Source organism: Salminus brasiliensis, chromosome 15, assembly GCF_030463535.1.
Source record: "Salminus brasiliensis chromosome 15, fSalBra1.hap2, whole genome shotgun sequence".
In the NCBI taxonomy this organism is placed as follows: Eukaryota; Metazoa; Chordata; class Actinopteri; order Characiformes; family Bryconidae; genus Salminus; species Salminus brasiliensis.
In genome coordinates this window covers 23,551,390-23,574,639 of record NC_132892.1, presented here as the reverse complement: position 1 = coordinate 23,574,639, position 23,250 = coordinate 23,551,390, and the positions used below count along the sequence as shown (strand labels likewise).

The following is a 23,250-nucleotide window of genomic DNA, read 5'->3' as shown; positions in this document are numbered from 1 at the left end:
AGCGCAGAGAGAGAGAGAGAGAGAGAGAGAGAGAGAGAGTAAGTATTAGACATTGAAAGTATTAGACACTGAAGTTATCAGTTTATACCAGAGTGTGTGGTGTCATGTGTGCATGCCCTGTCTCTTACCTCTACTGCATCTTTCTCTGTACTGATATTCTTTCCTGTCAAGAGCCTAAGAAATACAAACACACATTTATCACAGGCCTTTTAAGGCAGTTGTCTGATCCCTGATCTGAAGCAAGGGATCACACTGAGCTAATGTCACATGAAAGAAAGTACACTAAACTAAACTTTAGCACTGTTTGATAACAACAGATACTCAAATTGTACTCTACTACTGCCAAAGAAACACCACTACCACACTGGATGAAGTGGTGTGGTAAGGTTGCTATGGTTGCATATAGCAATAGCACCCATTTTTTTCACCGATAATAGTCCCTTACACAAAACTACACAACACTGTTTCGTGTTGGCAGCCTAAAGCTATATTATACTAGACGTAGTTGCAGTTGTAGTTCTGTGTCTGACCACCAGAGGGAGGCATCATATTACTGAACAGCTCTAATGCTAAATGTTGTGCAGCAGTTGAAAGACTACTTCCTCCTGCTGCCAGCTATTTCACACAATGTCACGATTCAGCATCATGCAGATGGATCACAAGCACATGCGCTTGCGCACGCACACACACACACACACACACACAGTGTGAATTTCCCCACTGCGGGACTAATAAAGGACTATCTTATCTTACACACACACACACAAACTCAAGCAGCACACAAAGAAAGCGCATTATCACTAATTAACGAAACAGAAGTTCATGAAAGTGCTATAAATAAAAAGCCCACCTCCTGCACAGATCAATGGACAAATACAGGAGAAGGCCTTTATCATTTATGGCAGCGTGACAGAATCATCTCTCTGATATATAGTGGCCTTGATCGAAGGACATGCACACACACACACACACACACATACACGTACATGCACACATACACAGAATTCAAAAATGCAGAGGACGATTAAAGCATTCATCTTCACATGTAGATACACTCGTTTGATTAGGGTCTGGCCACGATTACTCATCAAAAATCATAAATTAAGATGGCTTTTCTTTATGATCATATAATGCAGTTTAGAGACAGGTCAGACATAACTGTCATATCACTCTATCACTGATCTGATCACTGGATATGAGGATGATGCTTCTGTACTTACTCTGCCTCAAACTGGTTCGGGGTGATGATGTCTGCCACTGGCACGACTTTATCCTTATAGACCGGATACAGATTCTGAGGCACATACTGGAGAGGAAGAAAGAGAGGGGCAGAGAGAGGCAGAGAGAGAGAGAGAGAAAGAAAGAAAGAGAAATGAGGGAGAGAAAAAATTTTAATGTAATAAAGGGAGCGAGAAAGAGCGAGAGGAAAAATAAGAGGGTGTGCATGATAAGGAGAGAGACAGACAGACAAGGAGAAACGGGACAGAGAAAAGAGACAGAATGCAAGAAAGAGACAGACATAAGAAACATAACATAAGAAAGAGAGTGGCAGAGAGAGAGAGAGAGAGAGAGAGAGAGAGAGAGAGAGAGAGAGAGAGAGAGAGAGAGAGAGAGAAAGAGAGAGAGAGAGAGAGAGAGAGAGAGAGAGAGAGCTCACACACTTTGTGTAATAAATCATGGGGGCGGCAGTAAACACTAAACGTCATGCTGTGAGATCATCTCATGGCCGAACGTGATGAAGCACCGTCTCTGTTCACCCACGGCCTTCAACGTACATCAAGCTACAGTGCTTATATCATCATCACACCACACACACACATACACATTACCTATGAGTCATAAACGAATCAATTTTTCTGCATAGTTTCTCAAGCTGACAGGAGAGGGAGGGCTTTACCCTAATGCAGTCTGGCAGTTGGAAATGAGACATGGTCTTTCCCCCCCCCCCCAACTGCTGGAATGACCCTTCAACCCCTCCCCTTGCCTCCAGTGTTCCCAGACACATATACACACATGCACGCATGCAGGGGCATCGTCTCTGTCTCTAAAAAACCTTGTATCTTTGAAACTGTGCGTGTAAATAAATAAATAAATAAATAAGCAAAAAAATTTAAAGGACCAATACCCTACATTTCCCTCTAATATTGACTACTGATGTTTGTGTGGTTTACATGACATGCTTATTTCAACCTCTCTCTATCCCTTGGGCATTTCTTTTATCGTGCTGTACGGCTGATATGTAAATGACCTTTGTTCTGATTGGTTGCCCCATACTGTGCCTCACTAAAGAAGCAGCCCAGGCTAAAATACTTCAGTGTGAATGGAAGAGGCTAAACCAATGTAAGCTAATGAAGTAGAGAGGTAAATATTGTAGCTTTTATCATCACAAAAACAGCTGTTTTGCAGCCTAGTTTCCATAAAAGGATGGCATTGACTGGAAAGTGTACTGGTGGCTGGTGTGGGGAATGTAGTCGGTAACAACACAGCATTCCCTATAGAATGCGGTGACTGGGGTTCAATGTCCCAGCCAGGCAAGCACACCACACGACACCAATAAGAGTCTTCAGGCAAGATTCCTAGCAATACATTCTCCTGTTAGTGTAACACCATTAAAATGTAAACAGCTCGGAATAGAGCGTCAGCCAAATGCTGAAAATGTAAATGAAAGTCATTTTTCATGGTAATTAAAACTTATTTAAATATATATAAAGTTATTTTAATTTACTTTTACACTTTAAAAATCTTGCTACATCAAAGTCATAACTAACAGCATGGCAAACATATTTTTTAATGCAAATGTGTGCTTTTCTAAATTTCTGTTGGTCCATTTGTCATGAAATGATAAAAAATATATAATAATAAAACACAAAATAATTCAATTAATAGCAATAAAATAAAAGGAGTAGTCTAATGCGCTACTACTATGTCCCAGGGGTCATGATTTCAATTCCTGAGCTATGCAGCTTTGCCATCAGCAGCCAGAGTCTGAGAGAGCACAACTGGCCGCGCTCTCTCTCCCCTCATCTCCCTTAACACGGCCAGCACAGGAACCCGGCACAGGCACCCGGCAATGGAGCTGAGTACCCATCAATTTACTATGAGCGGGTCCGCTATCTGTCAATGCCGTCAGCATTGCTAGTGCTGGGGGAGCTACAAACTAATTAATTGTTAATTGTCAGTACCAAATAGGGATGGGAAAAAAAGGAAAAATATAAAAATGAATAAATACATAAATAAATAAATAAAGTAGCAGGAGGGTTTTCTCAAGAGTGATGACCCGCATTTACACCAGCATGGCAAGCGATCCCTTTCCAGACAGTCCAGATGACATCACAACACCATAATTGGAGTCAGGAAGTGAGTGAGTGTGTAAGCAAGAGGAATGAAAGGGCAAAGGAGGGCAAAAGGAAAAGAAATGCCAGAGGACGGAAGGGAGGGGGGCAGCTAATGAAAGCAGGCAGGAACTGGGGAACGAGGAAAGAGGGAGAGAAAATGTAAATGTAAATGAGAAGATGTAAAAAGAGTGAATGTTTGTGAAAGTCTTACCATTGAACCATGATCACCCAGGACAGGGTCACACACTGCGAGGAGAATCACAGGGCACAGGGTTATTTCAGGTTGCTTGCAATGCAGGCACAGATTCAGATAGACTGTGCTGGGAAAGTAACAGGACAGCTCTCTGTAACTGGTGTAACGGAGCTCTCAGTTATGGACATGGGGTTAGAGAATGGAGCAGCTGAGTAATATATGGATATTCAAACACAGATAACGAATGTAAAGTTTTTTGCCTGAGCTGCAGAGAAAGTCAAACTCAAGCAGCTGATACTTAGTCTCTCAATGCTTATAGCTCTGACATGGGAACATCTAAATAGAGCTACACATTGTTAATGTCACAAAAACCTTACCATCTCCATTTTTATGTTTTTACTTTTTCACATAATTTGAATCTACCTAGAGCTCTTTACATTGTGTCAGTATTTTTTATTAAAGATGGACCAATAGAAATACCCCAAAACCTTTCAAAACCTGGACCACAACGAAATGTTGATATTTAGTCCGTAATGCAGTCCGGAGCATACATATTCATTCAACTTCAACACTCTGCTTTTAAAGTAATGTTAAAGGTAAAGGAATACTCAGTCCGTAACACTCCACTTTTCAATGTAATATCTGTTTGATTAGACTCAATCTGATTTGCTTTTCTTTCTTTCTTTCTTCTTCAGACTGGGTTTCATTTAAGGTTGTTCACTGTTTCTGGGTGTAAATGGCAAATAGCATGGCCCGCTGCATTTGCATTGGCAGTCTTAATTAATTTTTAGCTACACTGTGAAGTCATGCAGAAAATACTGAATATGAAAAAGTTGTATTTGGTTCTGTGTGAATCCAGGGATACAGGCACCTAGATTAGATTTTCTGCACTTCTGTTCACTTGAGCTTTGGCTAAATTACGATTCTGTTTATTTGGCAGATGGACAAAAAAAAAAATCATCAATAACTGCATTCTTTTAAAATGTCTTTTGCTATTTCGGACCATGACATCAGCTCATGATTATTTTGGCAGAGGTCTGCAAGAGTGGGGACCTTGAGCGAGTGTTTGGGGGGCTTTTGCTTGGGGTATGAAGCCAGTCCCCCCACCTCTCGTAAGTGTAGCCAGGAATGACAGATGACCGGGTTAAAAAGGGAGGTGAGGGTTGTGGTGGGTGGCGAAGACTTGTAGATACATGAACAAGGGGTGGATTTTATAGGATGTTAGATTAGGAAGGAGAGGCTTCAGGCATGTTCCTCATCCCAAAGTTTAGTTATCCCATGATAGCACGTAAAAGAAAAATATGTATTATTATTAATAATATTATTATTATTACTATTATTATGGTTTGATTTAATACATACAGAGCCGGTTAAAAAAAAACTGGAATGATGTTTTTAAAAATAGTATTCTTTTAAAAGTATAATTACATACATTTGAAAATTTAAATCCCAATCAGAAATGTGAGACATTAAGATAATATCCCAAAATACACCAAATATCATGAATTACATTAAATTTTGCAACCTTTTTTGTATATACAAATGTGCTAGAACATTAATACGACACACAGCATCACTGATGCAAAGCACCAAAGGCTATAACAAGAAGCTAACCGCTGGGTGTTACAAACTGTATGTATTCAATATTCCACTACCGGCACTTAAAAGTACCCGTAGTTGCATAAAAATCCCAATTTAAAAGCCAAAGCCAAAGTACTGACCGAACACAAGACTAGGATTAGCCCTCTTCAGTTCCTGTATGATGTCCACCACCATCTCCAGGAAAGATGTGTCCCTGGTGTAACCTGCATAAAGAGTCACAAGCCTGCATCAACAAATCTCAACAGTCATCTTATTCTCTATTGACTTTTTCACTGACGCCGGACCTCACAACCCATCCATCATTAAACACTTCAGGAAGAGGAAGACATTGGGTAGTTCCACACTTTTCAAGAAATAGCAGAGTGCCCCTGAGCAGGAACACTAATGGCTTTACATCTACAACAGAGGTTATAGTGGTGTTTAAATGCAAAATATGTAGCTCCCATTCACTTCTAGAGTTGTGAGAGAAGATAAGAGAGCAACAGCATCAGCCCAATCCCAACTCAGAAATGCTGATGGAGCACTTCATACCGGCAGCTATTATGTAACAGACAATTTTGTTCCTGAGTGTTGATCGGCCAAGAAATTCCTAGTCATTTTTGGCTTCTGTCGCCACCCCTGTATTAAAGCAGATAATGCACTTGAGGCCTCTGCTGTATCGCGAATATAGTCACTAATAAAAGGCTTGCTTAAATTGCCCTTTAAAACACATACAGGGCATATAGTGCAGCCTCTAGCTTTAACCTTTAGAATACGCCATAGATATTGACAGTTTAATTTTAAAATAATATTTACAGAAACAGATTTGGAAGTGAGGATTCTTTCAACCAAATGTATCTTGGGTGTATTGTATGGGAGGGATCAGGTAATTAAAGGTACCGGTACATTTTAATAATAGTGCTTACAAGCAGCTTTAAAAAATAAAATAAATAAGTACCTACATAAATAAAATAATCATTACTCCATGTTTCTCCATGTCACTAATTGAGAGAGCATGCGTGGGAAGCTGCTGTTAGTGTGACTCACTGCAATTCCATTTAGACGTTTCTAACAACCTTAAAAAAGGCAGCTGCCCTTTACACCACCCCGCCATAAGAACCAGAAAGATGTGTAATGCACAAGTAATTATTTAATGTAAATGGAATGTAGAGCAAAATAAGGGTCCTACTGTATTAAATGCATCTAATAACTGTAATTACACATAATCCCTGCAATTCCATGTGACATATAAACAGTTACAGATGGATTATAGTATCATATGCAAAAAACAACACAGTGGTTTCGTTTCATAACAGTAGGACCGAATGTTAATTTAGTTCAACGCAAGAGTCTTAATGTAATTTAAGTTTTTAAAGATAAAAAAAAATAATCAAACAAACCAAAAAAAGACAAACTCAGCATACTAGACATGATCACATTCCTGTAATTCTGTATATTTCCTTAAGTCTTTCTTCACTCTCTGTTCTTTTATGGGGTAAGAATGCTGATATTTTGCAGAGAGGTTTCTGGAGTAACTGTTTGAACAATAATAAATAGTTAGACATAGCGCTAATGGTACTGTGGCTAAAAATAAAGAACAAGAAACAGCAAACTGGATTTTAATACTGATTTTCTTACACTGAAATGGAAATGCTGGAGCAGACAAAATGAACAGACAAAGAAGCATTGAGTACAGAGTTCAAATGGAAACTGGTTAATGTGGTAACGAAGTCCATGTGAAGCGAATCCTTAGAATGGTGGTTTTGTGTACTCATATCCTTTAAACAGTTGAAAAGGTTAAATAAGGTTGGTAGATGATCAACCTTCAACTTTTAAATTGGGCATTTAGGCCATGGGTATGCTATGTTTAATGCAATTACATGGTGTTCACGCAAATGCCAATGAAAGAGTTGTTAATAGTCAAAAGTAAAAACTAAAAGGCAAGACACGTCTGGCCAAAAACTAAAGGAAAGTTTTAAGAACTAGTTTTAAAATAGTATGTTTAGAAAAACGACAAGGTAATAAATTGACTTATTATGAATACAATCTCTTTCTAACATGACAAACATCAGCCAACAATTAATATAAACAGTTTACATAAAATAAAATAATCTTACTAAAGTTATTACAGTATGCAGACGACAGAATGTGCCTATGAATGTCCTCAAAAATAAAAAAAAAGTAATTTCACTGCAATTAGTTTCATTATTTGTGAACTTTTCTACTTTCTACTATGCACTTTTGCACTCTGTTTCTGTTGTTCTGAGTACTGACCATGATGGTGTGATTTTAAGTGGAATCAAACCTGTAGTGTTGTACCTTCTCTTTGTACTCTGCATGAACAGTGGTCATGTCTAACTTCTCATAGAAACAATGAAAAGTCCCAAGTGGAAAAATGCCTCGAATAAACTACACAAACCCACCACAACATAAAAACCTTCTAATTTGGTGTAAGCACCATCTTGTGCCGCCAAAACAGATGACCTGTCGAGGCTTTGACTCTGCAAGACACTGTAGTTGGTTCGCAAGACCCTGTAGTTGGTTCACCAGAGACCAGGGACACCCCACAAGACCTGCTTGGGGTTTTGGAGCAGTTCTGACCCAGTCGTCTAGTCAGCGCAGCTTGGCTCTTGTGAAAGTGGCTCAGATTCTTTTTTGCTTGTCCATTTTTCTGCTTTCAACACATCACCTTCAAAAACTGGCTGTTCACTTGCTGCCGAATATATCCAGCCCTTGACAATGGGTGACATCTTAACAAGATAATCAATGTTCTTCACTTCTTCACCTGTCAGAGGTTTTAATGTTTGGTGTAATAATTGGTGTAGAATCTCCGGAAAAGCACTGCACTAAAAACACCAATGAATTTTAAGCCACTGAAGATTATCATGTACATCATGCTAACATATGTTATTAATGTTGCGAAGCTCCTCCCGTTAACAACTAGGTTGAGGAGCTTTGATTGACAACGAGATGAAAAGTGCATGCACACACACACACACACACACACACACACACACACACACACACACACACACACACACACACACACACACACACACACACTCCTTGGAATTCCTGCAGTGTACTGGCTTCGTGAGCTGCTGACTTTGCAGCGCTAGTTTAGGTGGAAGATAAGAGCTTAGGCAGAACAAGAGGTTTTTTTTATAATAATGCTGACTTCAGAGTTCCCTTCTGTGTGTGTGTGTGTGTGTGTGTGTGCGATTGAGTGAGTGGCAAACCACATTTCACGCACTAAGCTTTGAGTGGAGCAAAATAAAAAAAAATAGAAGTGGAACTAATAATTGCCTGAGAAAAGAGCCCGACTGTTTTTGGAGTAATGCTGAAATTGAACTGGCAAAGACCCAAATCGAGACCTCATAAACCTTTTCCCAGTGATGCTATATATTTCACGCACAGGTCAAAGGGAGAATCGTATGGCGGTGTAAGAACAGCCCACAGCCCCTCACACATTTGCTGAGTTGAGTGGTATTTCCTTGGAGACCACTTCTGATTGGCCAAGTTCACTCTTTTCTCACGTCTCTTGGGCACCCCTCCGCACTTCAGGCCTGTGGGCTTCTGATGCGTCTGAGAGAGAACTGACTAAAAATACCTCCTAAGTGGAAGTGAGGTCAGCAGGGCATTCTCCATTGAGATACTGCACACTAGCTTACACCTTGACGTTTTCGGCACAATTCTGAACAGTCATCTGGAGAAACCAGTGGACGATATATTCCATCAGATGCTCGCTGGGGCCAATATTGTAACCCCAAACAACTTAAACAATATCTGATATTTTCATGTAGGTGCCGTTTCTGCCTATGCCAGTGCATTTATGTATGTAGGGTTACAAATGCAGTCAAATCTTCAGTCTCATCAGTGTGGGTGAGCTAACAAACATGCTTGCTCCAAAATCCAAACTGCTAACATCAGCAGTCTGTTAAACAAATACAAGAACAAAACAAGCCCCAGCAGCTCTGAACACCAGAACTGGACTGCCTACTGTCTGGCACTGCTGGGAACAGAGATTCCACTGGAACTTTGGGATACGTAAACAGTGAAAAAGAGAAAAAAAAAAAATAATGAAAGAATTAAAACTGCCTTAAAATAAATTCAAATGAATAATGTGTGTCTCTGTTAGCTAATGACACAGAATGGGCAATTAGTGTTCTCCTCCAGGTGTGTTGAGGCTTTAAGCTATGGTGCCTCAGAGGAATGTACTTCTACTATAGATATATATGAGTGTTCTGGTCCTATCTGTATATGTATAATAATATTTTTTGCCCTAATCAATATATTTCCAGAGTTTTCTGAGAATGGACACAGCACTCCAGTAGTAGCACGCTTCAATGCTATGGAAATCTAGGAAGTGAATTGGGGTGTGAATCTCTAGGCACCTCAAGATTCGCTTATGATTCAGAAGGCTGTGAAGGCTCCCCACAAAATATCTGTAATGATCCATCATGAATATACCTCCAATATCTTTTATTAATAAAACCAATGGAAAAATGCCTCAACACTGCGGGCAACTTGAGAACCCACTGAGAGGCCAGGTTTAGCGAATGAGCATAGCATTTAACATGTAGGTATTTACTGAGTTCAGAAGCAGCCATGTTGGAGCGTTATTAATAACTAAAACTTCTATCTGATCTACCGTTCCCCTGCTACCTTCTTTAACAGCACAGCCATATCGGCCCCCGTGTGACTCTCATTCACTGCTCTTGTCAGAAGCACATGAGCACAGGCTTTTGTGCCACGCTTGATGGCAGAGATTGCTTCATTATGAGCCGTGTTTAAACCCTAATGGCTAGATAGCAGTGCTGTCAACAGATCCCGTTGTTTCGATTGGATAAAAGGTGTGCAGATTATGGTATACTATGGTAGTCTTTCTAAAACATGGAGGAATAAATAAATAAATAAATAAATAAAATATCGCCTGGCGCCTCGCCTTACAGTATCGCAATAGATCAAATTGTAACACCTGTATCAGGAGACATATAGTATTGCCAGGTTCTTGCCAATACACAGTACCGACAATACCCACAATATGTTAAGAAAAGCTTGACAACATAATTTATCATGATAGGTGATGTCCTTGGCTTTTCCACAACCCCTTTAGAAGTGCAAACAGTGCTTCCCCAGTGTGTTAGCATTAAGAATAAGGGCATAAATGGTGCTTTCCTTACATCATTCTCCACATTCTCTCATTCCTTCCTCACTTTTAGTCATCTCAAGGTGATGGAAGTGGAGAATTCATCCATCAGATTACACCATACACCCAGTGGAGCCTACACACACTCACACATGTGCATGCGCACTCAAACTGGCAATGGTCCATAACGTCTGGGGCAGCGTCTTCTGTGCGTGTAAGCGAGTGTGTGCGACCTTCTGCTAAATAACCACACGTCCTCTGCGATCCCCCAGGTATAGCGCTGAAATGTATAGCGAGTGTTTTTCTTTCAGGAGGAGTCACATGATACCTCACTGCTTCTTTAGTTTTGCAGTGAGAGGTCCTACATCCTGCAAAAATAACTGCAATCTCAAATAGATTTGCTTCTGTGGTTTTGGACATTGCTACTGAACCTATTTACTACAGCTTTAACCTATACATTGTTTACCAAACAACAGTACATCATTCAACTTAAGGGTCCAACTCATTTTATAATGGGCATTACCTTAACATTACATGCAATCTGAAGTAGTATACATAACACGTGTTACACAACATCCACATACTAAGAAGCACTATGCAACACTGCTGACACCCCTTTAGAGGTGTTGAGCTGGCATGCTCATGACCCAAATCCCCCAGTGCCCACCTGTGAGGACGTAGTCGTAATGGTTGACGTTGTTGAGCTTGATCCCTTCGTACAGCACGTGGAGCTCATCTGCAGTCAGCACCTGTCCCCTCCAGTGCGCGTAACCTGGACAACAGAAAGGCCAGACATCAGAAGGTAACAGGTGAAATGGGTTGGGTAAAAACCGGCAAAGCAGCTTAAAGTACACAGTTTGGCACAGCTGAATAATGAGAGTTCAGAACATGGAACTGACACACACTGTTAACACCAAACACTCTCAAAAGAGAGTCCACCATAACCAAAGCAGGGCTGGAAAACGGGCCAATTCCAAACCCCCAAAACTGTTATGTATTTACACCCGCATAATTTACATACACCCAGCCCACTGGGGAAAGCTAGGTTAAAAGCTAACCCGGCTACAATTTCTTCAGCTAGCCAACTGTACGGTGCCGTATCGAGTCAGACTCTGAGAGGCCTGGGCTCAGAGCAGCCTAGAATTGGAGCAGGACTCTAAGCAGACAGCAACACTACCCACAATCATTTTTGCTGATCTCATTATTGCCCGTTGTGTTTACTTTTGGACATTTTAGCAGAAATATTGATTTTAACCAGTCACTCTCTGTTCTCTGTCTAATGTAAGAACAAGTCTATGAGCCCACAGCGACATCTATTGTGTAGAAAAAGGCTGCAATCCATGCATCAATAATGGAACCTCCATACAGATCGCGCAACCCCCCCCAGCCCAACAGTTTAGCCCATGGGAAAATGTGAACCACGCATCAACTCACAAGGTTTCCACGTAATAGTGTGGAATACAGTTTTACTGCACCTGCAGTTTTTCACACTGTTATTCAAGCAGTATACGGACATTTATACATTATATTCCAATGCAAGACAAACAGAAACCCGACCCATGTGTTACGTTACACTGCTATATTTAACGTGGGACATCAGCAGACAACCAGATAATGTGATAACAGTACAGTAACTACAATAATTCCAGACTTTGATGGGAAATGTCAGCATGATGTAGGTCCTGGTATAATAAATTTTTTTAATAGAACATTTTTGTTTGCATACTATGAAACCAAACGTCAAACAACCAGTAAAAGCCAGTCATAAATAGTTTTATGACTTTAAATTACATTTAAAGGCATGCTTAGCACTTTTTGTTTCCATGTTGGGGGGTGGTTCTGAAATCAAAAGTAGCAGCTTGTTTAAATACATACATTGAAGTTTAGTACCTTTTCACATATAGACGTGTACCTGAATGTGAAATTGTGGCATAAACTGCTGCACCTTTTTTGGCAATTTTTTTTCACTGCTCTGAAATGTGAAATGTTTCTGACGGTTTTTATTTTTTCATAGCTCTGACACTTTGAATGTGCAGTTTCTCAACCAGTAAATGTTGGTTTTTAAGCTTATTATATCTTATTTGGGATAAGATAAAAAAGTACAACCTATGAAAAGTGGAACACCTCAAATATCAGGATTTATAGCCATCTGTTGGTATTGGTATCTGCAGATAATTGAAAATCTGGTATTGCTATTGGAAAGGAAAAAGTAGTATTGATGCATCTCTAGTATAAATCACTGTAGGGTTGTATTTTAATACCAACATGAAGTGTATCATGATGGTTGACGCAGAACAACACTGTGGGGAAAATGTAAAAAAACACCACACACCAGTTTCCTAGACACTGATTAAGCCTAAGCTTGGACTAAATTACAGGGTCAGTAGTGAACCACCATTGGAAAGAGTTTTGAAAGCTAGAGTACTGATTAGCTTGGCAAACTGCAGTACTGTAAATACATACATTGTGCCAGTCTACTTTTGTGCTTCATCATTAACAGAATTAGCCATTTTTGGGTAAAGTATCCCTTCCACTGTTTTCCAAGTAAGAACGGGGTTGTTTGAGTCAGTGATGTGAAAACGCATTTTGACGGAGGCCTCTGGCCACTGTGACATTGACACCAGTGCGGGCGTACACATACACACAGCGTATGCACTGGCGCAGTACACTGAGCCTCACTGCTTCGTCAGAGATAGTGACTGTTGCCGTGGGAGGCCGTGACGTCACAATTCAGGTGAATCACCAAGCTGGTCACATGGTGTGGTGCTTGTTGCTAAGTAACAGGACAGAAGAAAGCCTGAGGGGCTGAGAGAGAAGAGTCGCCGCAGCCTTTGTGTGTATGCGTGTGTGTGTGCACGCATGTGTGTATGGAAGTGTGTAAGAACACGCGCAAAGGGAATTCTTTGTGATAAGACCCCCTTCTGTCGTCATAGTTTTCTTCAACCGCAATTCAGCAGCGCTAATCCACATACAACCCCCCCCCCCCCCCGACATTTTAACAGCGAAGCACAACCCTAAGCGAACATGCACGTGTAAATACACACACAGAACATTCATGCCTTATGGGCCAGCAATAAGCATGCCAGTTGTATGTAGTGTTTCTACCCATAATGCTTTGAAGAGATGCAGTCAGTATTGGACTGGACAGAATATAGTCGATCAGTCAAGGAATGTTTGGTGACCTACAAAGCTAATAGAACAGAAGTAAACACTGTACTGCTGTACTACTGCTCGACAGGGCTTCATTTCACTCTCAGAACAGCATCAATTCTTTATAGCACGAGTCCATAAAGGTAAAGGTGGAAGTAGTTGTCACTGTATTATGTCCTCTGCATTTGACCCATCTGTGGTGGTGAACACATACAAACGTAAACTAGGGGCAGTGAGTGCACACCCACACCCAGAGCAGTGGGTGTCCAACTCCAGCGCCCAGGAAGCAGAGAGGGTAATAGGCCTTGCTCGATGGCCCAACTCAATTGCCAAGCCTGGGTATCGAACCCACAACCCTCAATTGCCAAGCCTGGGTATCGAACCCACAACCCAGTGATCAATAGCCTGGAGCTCTAACCGCTGAGCCACCACTGATGTTGGAAACAATTCTTTGAGATTCCAGTCCATGAGACAATGAGATTCAGGAGCACTTTAAATGATGTGAATCTCCAGTTCTACCACGTCTCAAAGGGGTTCAACTGGTGACTGTAATAAATAAATAAATAAATAAATAAATAAACAAACATCTTCTTTCATCATTACATTACTCCCGCCAGCCCAGGCTGTTCACACAACGCACGTTCGGCTCATTGGATTTATGCTGTAGGTGAAGTATCAGACCCTTCCATCTGTGCGGAAATCGAGATCCATCAAACCAAGCTCTATTGCCCAGCTTTGGCCAGCACGTGTCCACTGCAGCCTCAGCTTTCCGTTCTTGGCTGACAAACTAAAAAGGCAAACTTCAGATTGTTTTTCCTGCTTTTGTCTCTACTGTTCAGGGAAAATGGCTACTGGATTTTGAAGCCTTTCTGTGAGGATTTGATTGCATTCAGCGACAAAAGCGATAGTGAGGTCAGGATGTTGGATGATCACCACCCCAACTCATCCCAGAAGTATTAGATGGAGCAGCATCATTCCAAAGAACACAGTTCCACAGCTCTATGCTGGGGGGGCTTTTTACCCCTCTAGCCCACTACTAGCATTAGTCATGGTGCCAATAGGTTTATGTCTCATTACTCCTGTGAGTCCTATCCTACTGGCTATACTTCTCCATACAAGGACTAGACAAGCAATGTGACTTCAACTTAAAAGTAGCTTAATGCATTCATTGTAAGGGGTGTCCACAAACATTTGGACAAAAGAGGTTGTATCAAGTTTGACATCTATGGCAAGTGTGTTTGTACGCTGCCCTCACTTGGTGGTTTGTGCTAGACAACTGTTAGCTATACAGAATTGAACAGTTACATGTGATTGGCTATGCAGCGGCTTTGCAAAAGCCAGAAAAGGTGTGGTAGTGTGTTTTGGAGGAAGCACACGCTATCCTTCTCCATCCTAGCATGGTAGCATTGTCTAGCATTGAGAAACTGGGACCAAAAAATAGGAATAAATCCTGCTTTGTGAAATTCCTTCCCTCCATCTCCGCAGGCTGAGTGAAACCTTTCAGCACAACCTGCAACGTCTGCGTTCAAGTGCTTGATGCTGTACCTCAAACCCACTGCAAGAAATCCAGAAATCCAATTTGTATGATTGAAAATGACTCGGTCCAAAGAGCTTCTTTGCAGGCGTTAAGCGTCGTTTGAACGGGTCTGCTGGGCCGCTCAGCGAAATGATTCAGAGCCTGGCCTTTCAGAGATTTATGAGAGAAAAAGTTCAGGGTTTTCGAGGAGGACAGATTAAAAGCCACACAGGGCCTTGGATGTGATGGAGATGGCAGCAGGCCAAGAGGCCGAGCTGGCACTGGGCATACCTCATCTGTGTAAAGACAGAGGCAGCGCCAAGTAATGGAGAAACACTATCCACATGCAGGTCATTAGAAGCCCTAACAGGGTGTGAAGGAAGTTGCCAGACTCGTTGGCTACGACAAATGAACCCAATTAGCACGATTCCGTTTGTGCTAGCTAATTTCAGGCCTGCGTACACAGAATGAGCAGCGATGTGTTCGTTTCGTTCATTATTAACATCAGCATAAGAAATATTTTCTTATAACAAACTGGATAAACACAAAAGGATCAAATACACACAGTGTCCAAATGTTTGTCAACACCCCTTCTAATGAATGCTTACAGCTATTTAAGTTACACCCATTGCGGACACAGATGTGCAAATGCACACACAGTTTGTCTAATCCCTGTAGAGCAGTACTGTCAATAGAATATGACTCTCTGGAGCAGATGAACATGACTCTTTTGGGGAGAGGTATAAGGCCCCACAGTGTTGAGCTGTGAAACAGTGGAACTGTGTTCTCTGGAATGGTAGTGTGTCCCGATACTTCTGTCTATATAGTGTACGCATATAGTCATGCATCCCTGCTAACCAGCACAGCTTATAAAGAGTATAGCCATCATAGCTGAGCCTCATTGAAGAACACTGTGCACTGAGCAATATTTAGATGGTAGGTATAGATAACTTTACAATTTACTCTAACATGTAAATGAGACTGTAACTGACGAGATGGACATCTGTCAAGGTTTTTACCACAGTAAATTTGATTTGACTATACGTTCATGCCTGAAATTACCCTAATCGGGCAAGTCAACCACCTGGTTGACTCTCGTATCCATGAATAAATAACTAATTGTTGCTAACTGAGGATCCAAGAGTACAATTTTTTTGGCAATAATGTTTTTTTTGTTTGTTTGGGTTTTTTTTTTAGTGTGACTGTTAATTGTGTTGATAATTTATTGCATTAATGCATTACCTAAGAAAGCCTTATGATACAGTTTCTATACCACTAACATCCTACACTTTGAATATGAGGTTATAGGCAGATTAATGTAGAAGAGTAACTTATTTCTATTCCTACGACATTTGGGACAGTATTTGTATTAGACTCTCTGCCAACGGCCCAGTATTGGCAAGCATCCCATTGGTTGACAAAAGACACTATTTCTTCTGCCAGTCCCTCTTTCCATTTCTTCACCCTGTCTTGATCACTTACAGACATTTCTTTTCCATATTTTTACTCTCTTCCTCCTATGTCTGTCCATCTGTCTCTCCATCCTTTTTCATTTAGTCTTTTTCATGCATCTCTCCATCTCAGGTCCAGGCAGCCACTGCTACTTAAGGAATGCCAGAATATGAGAGAGCAAGAGAGTGTGTGAGACAGTGGCATATGTTGTGGGATCCTAATGAGCCAAACATGCACACAACACAAACACACAAAATGAGTCAGCTCAGCAAACCCTAGCTGAATGACATACTCTCTTTTACTCGATAGCCCCCCTCCCCACTACCATCTCCTTCACCTCCACTGGGCAGCCTACTCACCATGACATTACATGAAGCCAGTTATTACCACAGTAATTGACACACACTCTAATTGGCTTACGTTAGTCCCAGCACCCTCATCTGTACACTATATTTGAGGTCAAGCCAACGTCACACTGCACTGAGCTGCACAGCACTGCACTAAATTAAGTATTCAAATGGCTGACATGTCAGCACCCATTCTAAAAATCGGGCTTTAACAAATAGTCGACCCAGTGGTAAAGTCACTGGTGCCGATTCTATATTGATGGAAAAATTATGTATTATTTACCTGAAAGCAAAAGCGTAATATATTAAGCACTATTGATTATATAAATAATCGACTAATTTAACAATTACTTTTCACAGTTAATCGACAGGAGTGTAACAGTACACATTATGTAACATGTACAATCATACTGTATCATCCAGTGTGAGACTCTGGGTTTAATATGTGCAGCTACACAATTAAAACAATAATAATGAGAACAGACCATCTGTGTAATCAAATACTGATGTCATTTTGCCCCAAAGAAAGAAGGAGACAAAAAAAACAAACAAACAAACAAAAAAAAAACTCTTTGAAAGGATACATTAGCCAGGGGCTAACATATTAACACATTATTATATACACTACATGGATAAAGGTATTGGGACACCTGCATACTCCTGGTTTAAAAAAAGATCTGTCCAGGGAAGGCTTTCTACTAGATTTTGGAGCATTGCATTAATCAAACAAACGCATTAGGTAGATCAAGGTGTTGGATGATTACCACCCCATTCCATTTAAACTCTCCAATTCATCCCAAAAGTATTGGATGGAGCAGCATCATTCCAGAGAACACCGCTCCACTGCTCCACAGCTCAATGCTGTGTGGATTTATACCCTCTAGCCCACATCTGGCATTAGGCACTATGTCCAGTTTTATTTCCTCCAGAGTGTCCTATTCCTATTCTATTCTATTTGCTGTGTGTGCGCGCATTTTCACATCTGCGTCAGTAACGGGTGCAACCTAAAGTAGCTGAATGTATTAATTAATGAATGAATTAATGCATGCATGTTGATCTAGATTGTATAGACCCCAATTATGAGCACTTCTGAACCGTTATAACCAAACTATTTTTTTTTGTCTTTCAGACTTTCCTTATTACTGTAAGATTTTCAGGCAAATTGCAAATTAATCACAAAGGCAAATTATCTATGACCTTCTTCATCATGTAAACGGGTCTAAACTGATTAATCATGACATGCAGAGTCTAAGAGTCTTCTATAGAGTCTAAGACACTTCTGTACTAATTGTTTCACTGGAGCAAAAAATAATAAACTACAACTTTGAGATGAAAGAAAAGCAAAGGAGCATGGTTTGATTAGTTGATTAATCGATTAACTAGTATTTGATTACTAATTGAACCAAGTTCCTTCGGTTTTCTGTTTCAAAGCTTTGTACTTTATTCCTTTGTTATGATTTACTTCTATACTAAATGTTTTTTTGCACCATAAAAAAATAAACTACTTGCATAAACAGAATGAAGATGATAGAAAACCAAATAATCATGGTTTGATTAGTCGATTAATCAGTTACTACAGTACTATCCGATTAATTGCTTATTTGAACCAAGCTTGTTTAGTACCTGTTGCAAAAACAGAACAGAGATTAAACAAACCCCAAAGAGCAGGGTCAAACTAGTCGATTAATCGATAACTTCTACTCAATTAATCGACCAATCAAACCACGCTGCTTTGTTTTTTCTTCTCATTTCCCCAATCATTACATTCAGACCTATTCCACAGTGCCGACTGTAGCACCAGTCTAGCAATGCAAGCCTTCTCTTTATTACCCCTTTTGGTCCACTTCAAGCTTCACTGGAGAGACAAAGTGGCTCAAGTGGCTGAAGACAACATCATGGGCCAAAGGGAGAGGGGGTTCAGTGGAGCGAGGCCGATAGCAAGTTCAGGGCTAAATGAATGGAGAACAGCGGAGGGATCTGAACTAGTTGTCCTTTAGTAATGTCTGAGAGTAGAGCCAGGGGCTTATGGGCCGGTCCTGGACACATTAACACATTTTCTCTGTCTCAGCACAGTGGCACTCAGCTTTGCAGTGAGCTGCAGCTGAAGGTACCCAAAGCAGAAAGGTAAATAAAAGATGTCTCACTGATAGAGTTGTAGATTGTGAACAAGTAGGTGGGCAAGGGAATTGGGGGGACAGAGACAGAGGCAGTGGCCTAGAAATCAAAACACTTCCATGACACACTGAGGTGAGAGTCAAATACTCTTACACTCAGATATCTATGTCTACTTACTGTTTCCGTGTGTTTACTCCCTTACCTCATAAATTACTACCTTTTTCTCTTTCAGTCCCCAATGCTCTAACCAAAACAATCCAACTACATACTCTGTGTCGCTCTCAGACCACCTCCAGTTGTGTCCTGCATACTCATCAACTTGGATGCACTGCAAAAATATTCTATAGCCAAATTACTGCACCCCCCCCCTGACAATGCCCCTAATCTCTCCCTCTTTTATGGACAATTTTGAGGATACTGAGCTGACAACTTTGTCTATTCCTGAATGACAATCGGTGTAGGCCTCCACATTGATTTGTCCAGGCACTGCCTATAAATGCAGCCTTCCGTAGCAATTCCTGCTAGGTTGTACAAGCGTTACAGAACTACTCCACAACTTCTGTTTGCTACATAAGGTTATCCACACTCTGACTAGACTGTAGCTAAATGAAGCCTGTCACGATTCGCTGCACTACGTTCCCATGCTTGCACTGCAATGTAATGTGTGTTGTGACCCCACCTCCACAACAGCAAGCTATAGGACAGCAGTTACACACCAGTCTTATCACTAAGCATGCTAGCTATGTCTCAGCAGCAGTCCAGCCACTATAAACACATAGCTAGCTAGCTAAAAAACATGACAGTAAAGGCAGGGGGTTTTAAGACAAGTGGAAGGTGAAATACCTGTCTGGTTGTGATTCAATTTACACAGGTTCCTGGGGTATTTAGCTGTTTCACAGGGGTCCTCTGTGACTTTATTCCTGTCCAGCTCAACCCTGTCTGAGTTGTTCTCCGTCGTCTACTCAGGCTGGATTCCCAACTGTTTTTTAACTGAACTCAGCGATGGTCTGATCATTTTAGGTCTGTCTGGATTCAGATCTTTGTGTTTTTCCAGGTAGGCATCACCTCACGTCACGTCAGCAAAAGACCTTTTGACTACACATGCGCCGTATTTAGTCTCTAAGCGTACATACCAGAGTTCTTCTGGAGGGAATTAAACACTTTCTGAAATGAAAACTGAAATCAGACTGTTGTTGGAACAGCGTTTCTTTGACCGTCTGAACGCAGCTGTTTTAAATGTGATAAACATGTGACAACATGAACTGAACATACTAAACTTGCTTAACCTCTGATACTTTTATAGAGATGGGAAAAGTGTAAATAGGCCTTTTGGTGGGTTTAAAAGACCTACCTCCTGAGGACACTTAAATAGGTTTAACAGTTCTGTAGCTATTGTTGTCTATAGATATATAAAGAATATCTATTTAATATATAAAGTATTCATGTAATATTTTAATGTCTGCTTCAAGTGCCATATTTTAAATAAACAATTGAAAGTTTGGATAATATAGCAAAATATTACTTAAAAATGAAAGAAAAATCCATACAAATTCTTTGGGTTTTTTTGTGGCCCTTTAAGTGGTGAGTTTGACACCCCTACCTTCTTAGCATGATCTTTCATGCATGCAACAGACATACAGTTTGACATTAAAGCAACATTAAAGCAATTTTACTTTAAAAGACGTTCTTTAAAATAAATTTGCTCCACTGAGTTGTGATTGGGCGAATGGCGTCTCCGTCATTACCACTAAGCAACAATATTTCTACTGCACTATGTAACTTTGGTAGAGCTGCATGAGACCTCTTGCAAAACTATGTAACGCTTAGTCATACTTGTGTAAAATCCTGTAATACTACTCTACCGCCTCAGTCCACATGATTCTTTTACTTCAGATGCTTGTTCGTTTTCCCTTAGCTTGTCAACAAATGCATTTCCAGCTGTCCATGAGGGCGATGCTCAAAGCATGATTTGAATTTACTGCAGTGGTGTTGAACTGAATTACGCTAACTGAATAACTGAAGAGGGAGCCCAAGAGTAAAACTACCAATTCTCACATAATGCTGCTTTAATATCATGTCACATTTTGCATGTCACATTTTGAGTCATGTTCTGCAGTTTCCCGTTTGATTTAAGGGGATTTTTGACAACCAAGCAGAGAGGGTTAAGGGCCTTGCTCAAGGGCCACAACTCTTCAATAACCTGGTGCTCTAACCATTAAGCCACCACTGCCACGTCAGGTCAGGTTCAATCTTCATTTTCATGTCCGTGCAGACTTCTAGCATGAACAGGGCAATGGAATTTAGGCTCGCAGTAGCAAAAAACTGCTAGCATAAACTGCTTTCTCTCTCATCACTACAGCCCTGCCAATTTCAGTGGGAGGACGTTAGCCAGCTATTGTGCATGCAGCAAACATACTGTTATCAATAACACAACCACCCACACAGAAAACACTGCATATGCTATAGGGCATACATTGTTAGAACTGCATGTCTAAATGCTGAATAACTGCACTCGGATACCAAAACTCCCATATTCACTAAATGTCTAAATGTTTGTGGACACCCCTTCTAATGAATGCTCTGAGCTACTTTAAGTTGCACCCATTGCTGACACAGGTGCAAATGCACACACACACACAGCTTGTCTAGCCCCTGTAGAGAAGCACTGCCAATAGAATAGGACTTCCAGAATAGGAATGGAGCAGATAAACATGAACCTATTGGCACCATGCCTAATGCCAGGCATGGGCTAGAGGGGTATACCTACCTAGCATTACCTAGCATTAAGCTGTGGAGCAGTGGAACTGGGTTCTCTGGAATGATGGTGCTCCATCCAGTACTTTTGGGATAAGTTGGGAAGGTGATCATACAACATCCTGGCTTCCCTTACACTAGCTCTTGTTGATGAATCTAATAGAAAACCGTCACCTTCCCTGAACAGAACTCCAACAAAAGCAAGATAAACTCTTTTTTTAATACCCTTGACAATAAATGAACAGGTGTCCCAATACTTTTGTCTACTATCAAGAACAAAATTATTTCTAGTGCAGCACTTTTGAAAGTCTCTCACTAAGGATTTCTAGCCTTTTCGTACTAGCTTTACCACTGCTTGAGAAAATGATTGCATTAAAAAATATATATAGCTGAATTCCTTCAGTTTACAGTGGATTTTCTGGAATAGGAGAACTGTCTGGATTGCAGAGTGGACTTGAGAGACCAGTCAGTGACTCAGTAACTGAGTGAATGGCCAGGTCAGGAAGCTCTTCCTGGGAGACGCTTCACACTGACACTCATGTCCAGCAGTAAGGTCATGTCAGAGTTTCTGAAGTAGCGAACGTAAATAGCTCAGAACTCCATCCACTGCCAGTGGGTCAGTGAGGACAAAACGTTAAAGGGGGTCACACACTGATGACGTCAATATTCTGTGAATGCACTATGCGTTACTTTCGGGCCTTCTGGCAAGATTTAACCGAGCAAGGTGAACAAGCGTGTTTTCATTCCTGCAGCCAGAACGGATCACTGTAACGTGCACACTGAGTCTACCACTATGAGGTATAAAGATGCTCCAACTATACCTGTATGATTGGAGAATTGCACTGAGTTGATTGAGTCCACCTCAAAGCCCATCACCTGGAACAGAAACAAATTTTAGATGAAAATAATATATTTAAATATTTATACATTTTATCAGTCTGGGCTACACACACACACACACTCACCAAAAGGTTTAAATTTGTCATTATTTAGGGCAAATATTACACTATGTTGGAAAAGCATTTGTAAATGCTGTACAGCTGCACTCATCCACTGACAGCTGTAGTGAAAAACATTGATTAGTCATTAGCCATCGATGCAGGGGTGGGATCTACAGACTAAGCAGCAAGTGAAGAACAGTCAGTTCTTGAAGGTGATGATGTGTTAAAAGCAGGAAGAATGGGCAGGCGTAAGAATCTGAGACACTTTGACAAGAACCAAACTGTGACGGCTAGACGACTTGTTCAGAACATCTCCAAAACATCCGGCAGAACTTGTGGGGTGTTCCTGGTACGTAGTGGTCAGTACCTACCAAAAGTCGTCCAAGAAAGGATCATGGGTCATGGGTACCTAAGGCTCATCGCTGCAATCCTACAGAGGCCCCACCTCACAACTTACTACACCTTCCCCACAATTTTCTGCGGCACTGCTGAGCTGCGTCCGTATCAATAAACTGTCAGAGAAAGTGCACAAATAAGAACATAATGAAAGCAGAACATGGACAGAAGACTCCATCCACATCTGTATCCGTGTCTGATGTTCAGCGTAAATGCGTCTTTACAGTGACTTTCAGTAACAAGCCCGAACACGAATTTCCTTCTGCTGTTTAAGCTTCAGACATCTGAGGATCCTGAGTAAACTACTGTTCGTATTTGCAA

At 40.9% G+C, this 23,250-nt stretch overlaps 1 protein-coding gene across 1 annotated transcript in view; it reads right to left on the bottom strand.

Moving 5' to 3' along the window:
- pdxkb (pyridoxal (pyridoxine, vitamin B6) kinase b) overlaps positions 1–23,250 on the bottom strand; it is a 28,890-nt gene that overhangs the window by 3,821 nt on the left and 1,819 nt on the right. Inside the window, exons 2-7 of the mRNA XM_072657397.1 lie at positions 22,414–22,468; positions 10,926–11,030; positions 5,250–5,333; positions 3,547–3,581; positions 1,221–1,306; positions 129–174 (exon numbers count right to left, since the gene is read on the bottom strand). Coding sequence (XP_072513498.1) covers positions 129–174; positions 1,221–1,306; positions 3,547–3,581; positions 5,250–5,333; positions 10,926–11,030; positions 22,414–22,468 — 411 coding nt within the window. The remainder of the gene's footprint in view (positions 1–128; positions 175–1,220; positions 1,307–3,546; positions 3,582–5,249; positions 5,334–10,925; positions 11,031–22,413; positions 22,469–23,250) is intronic.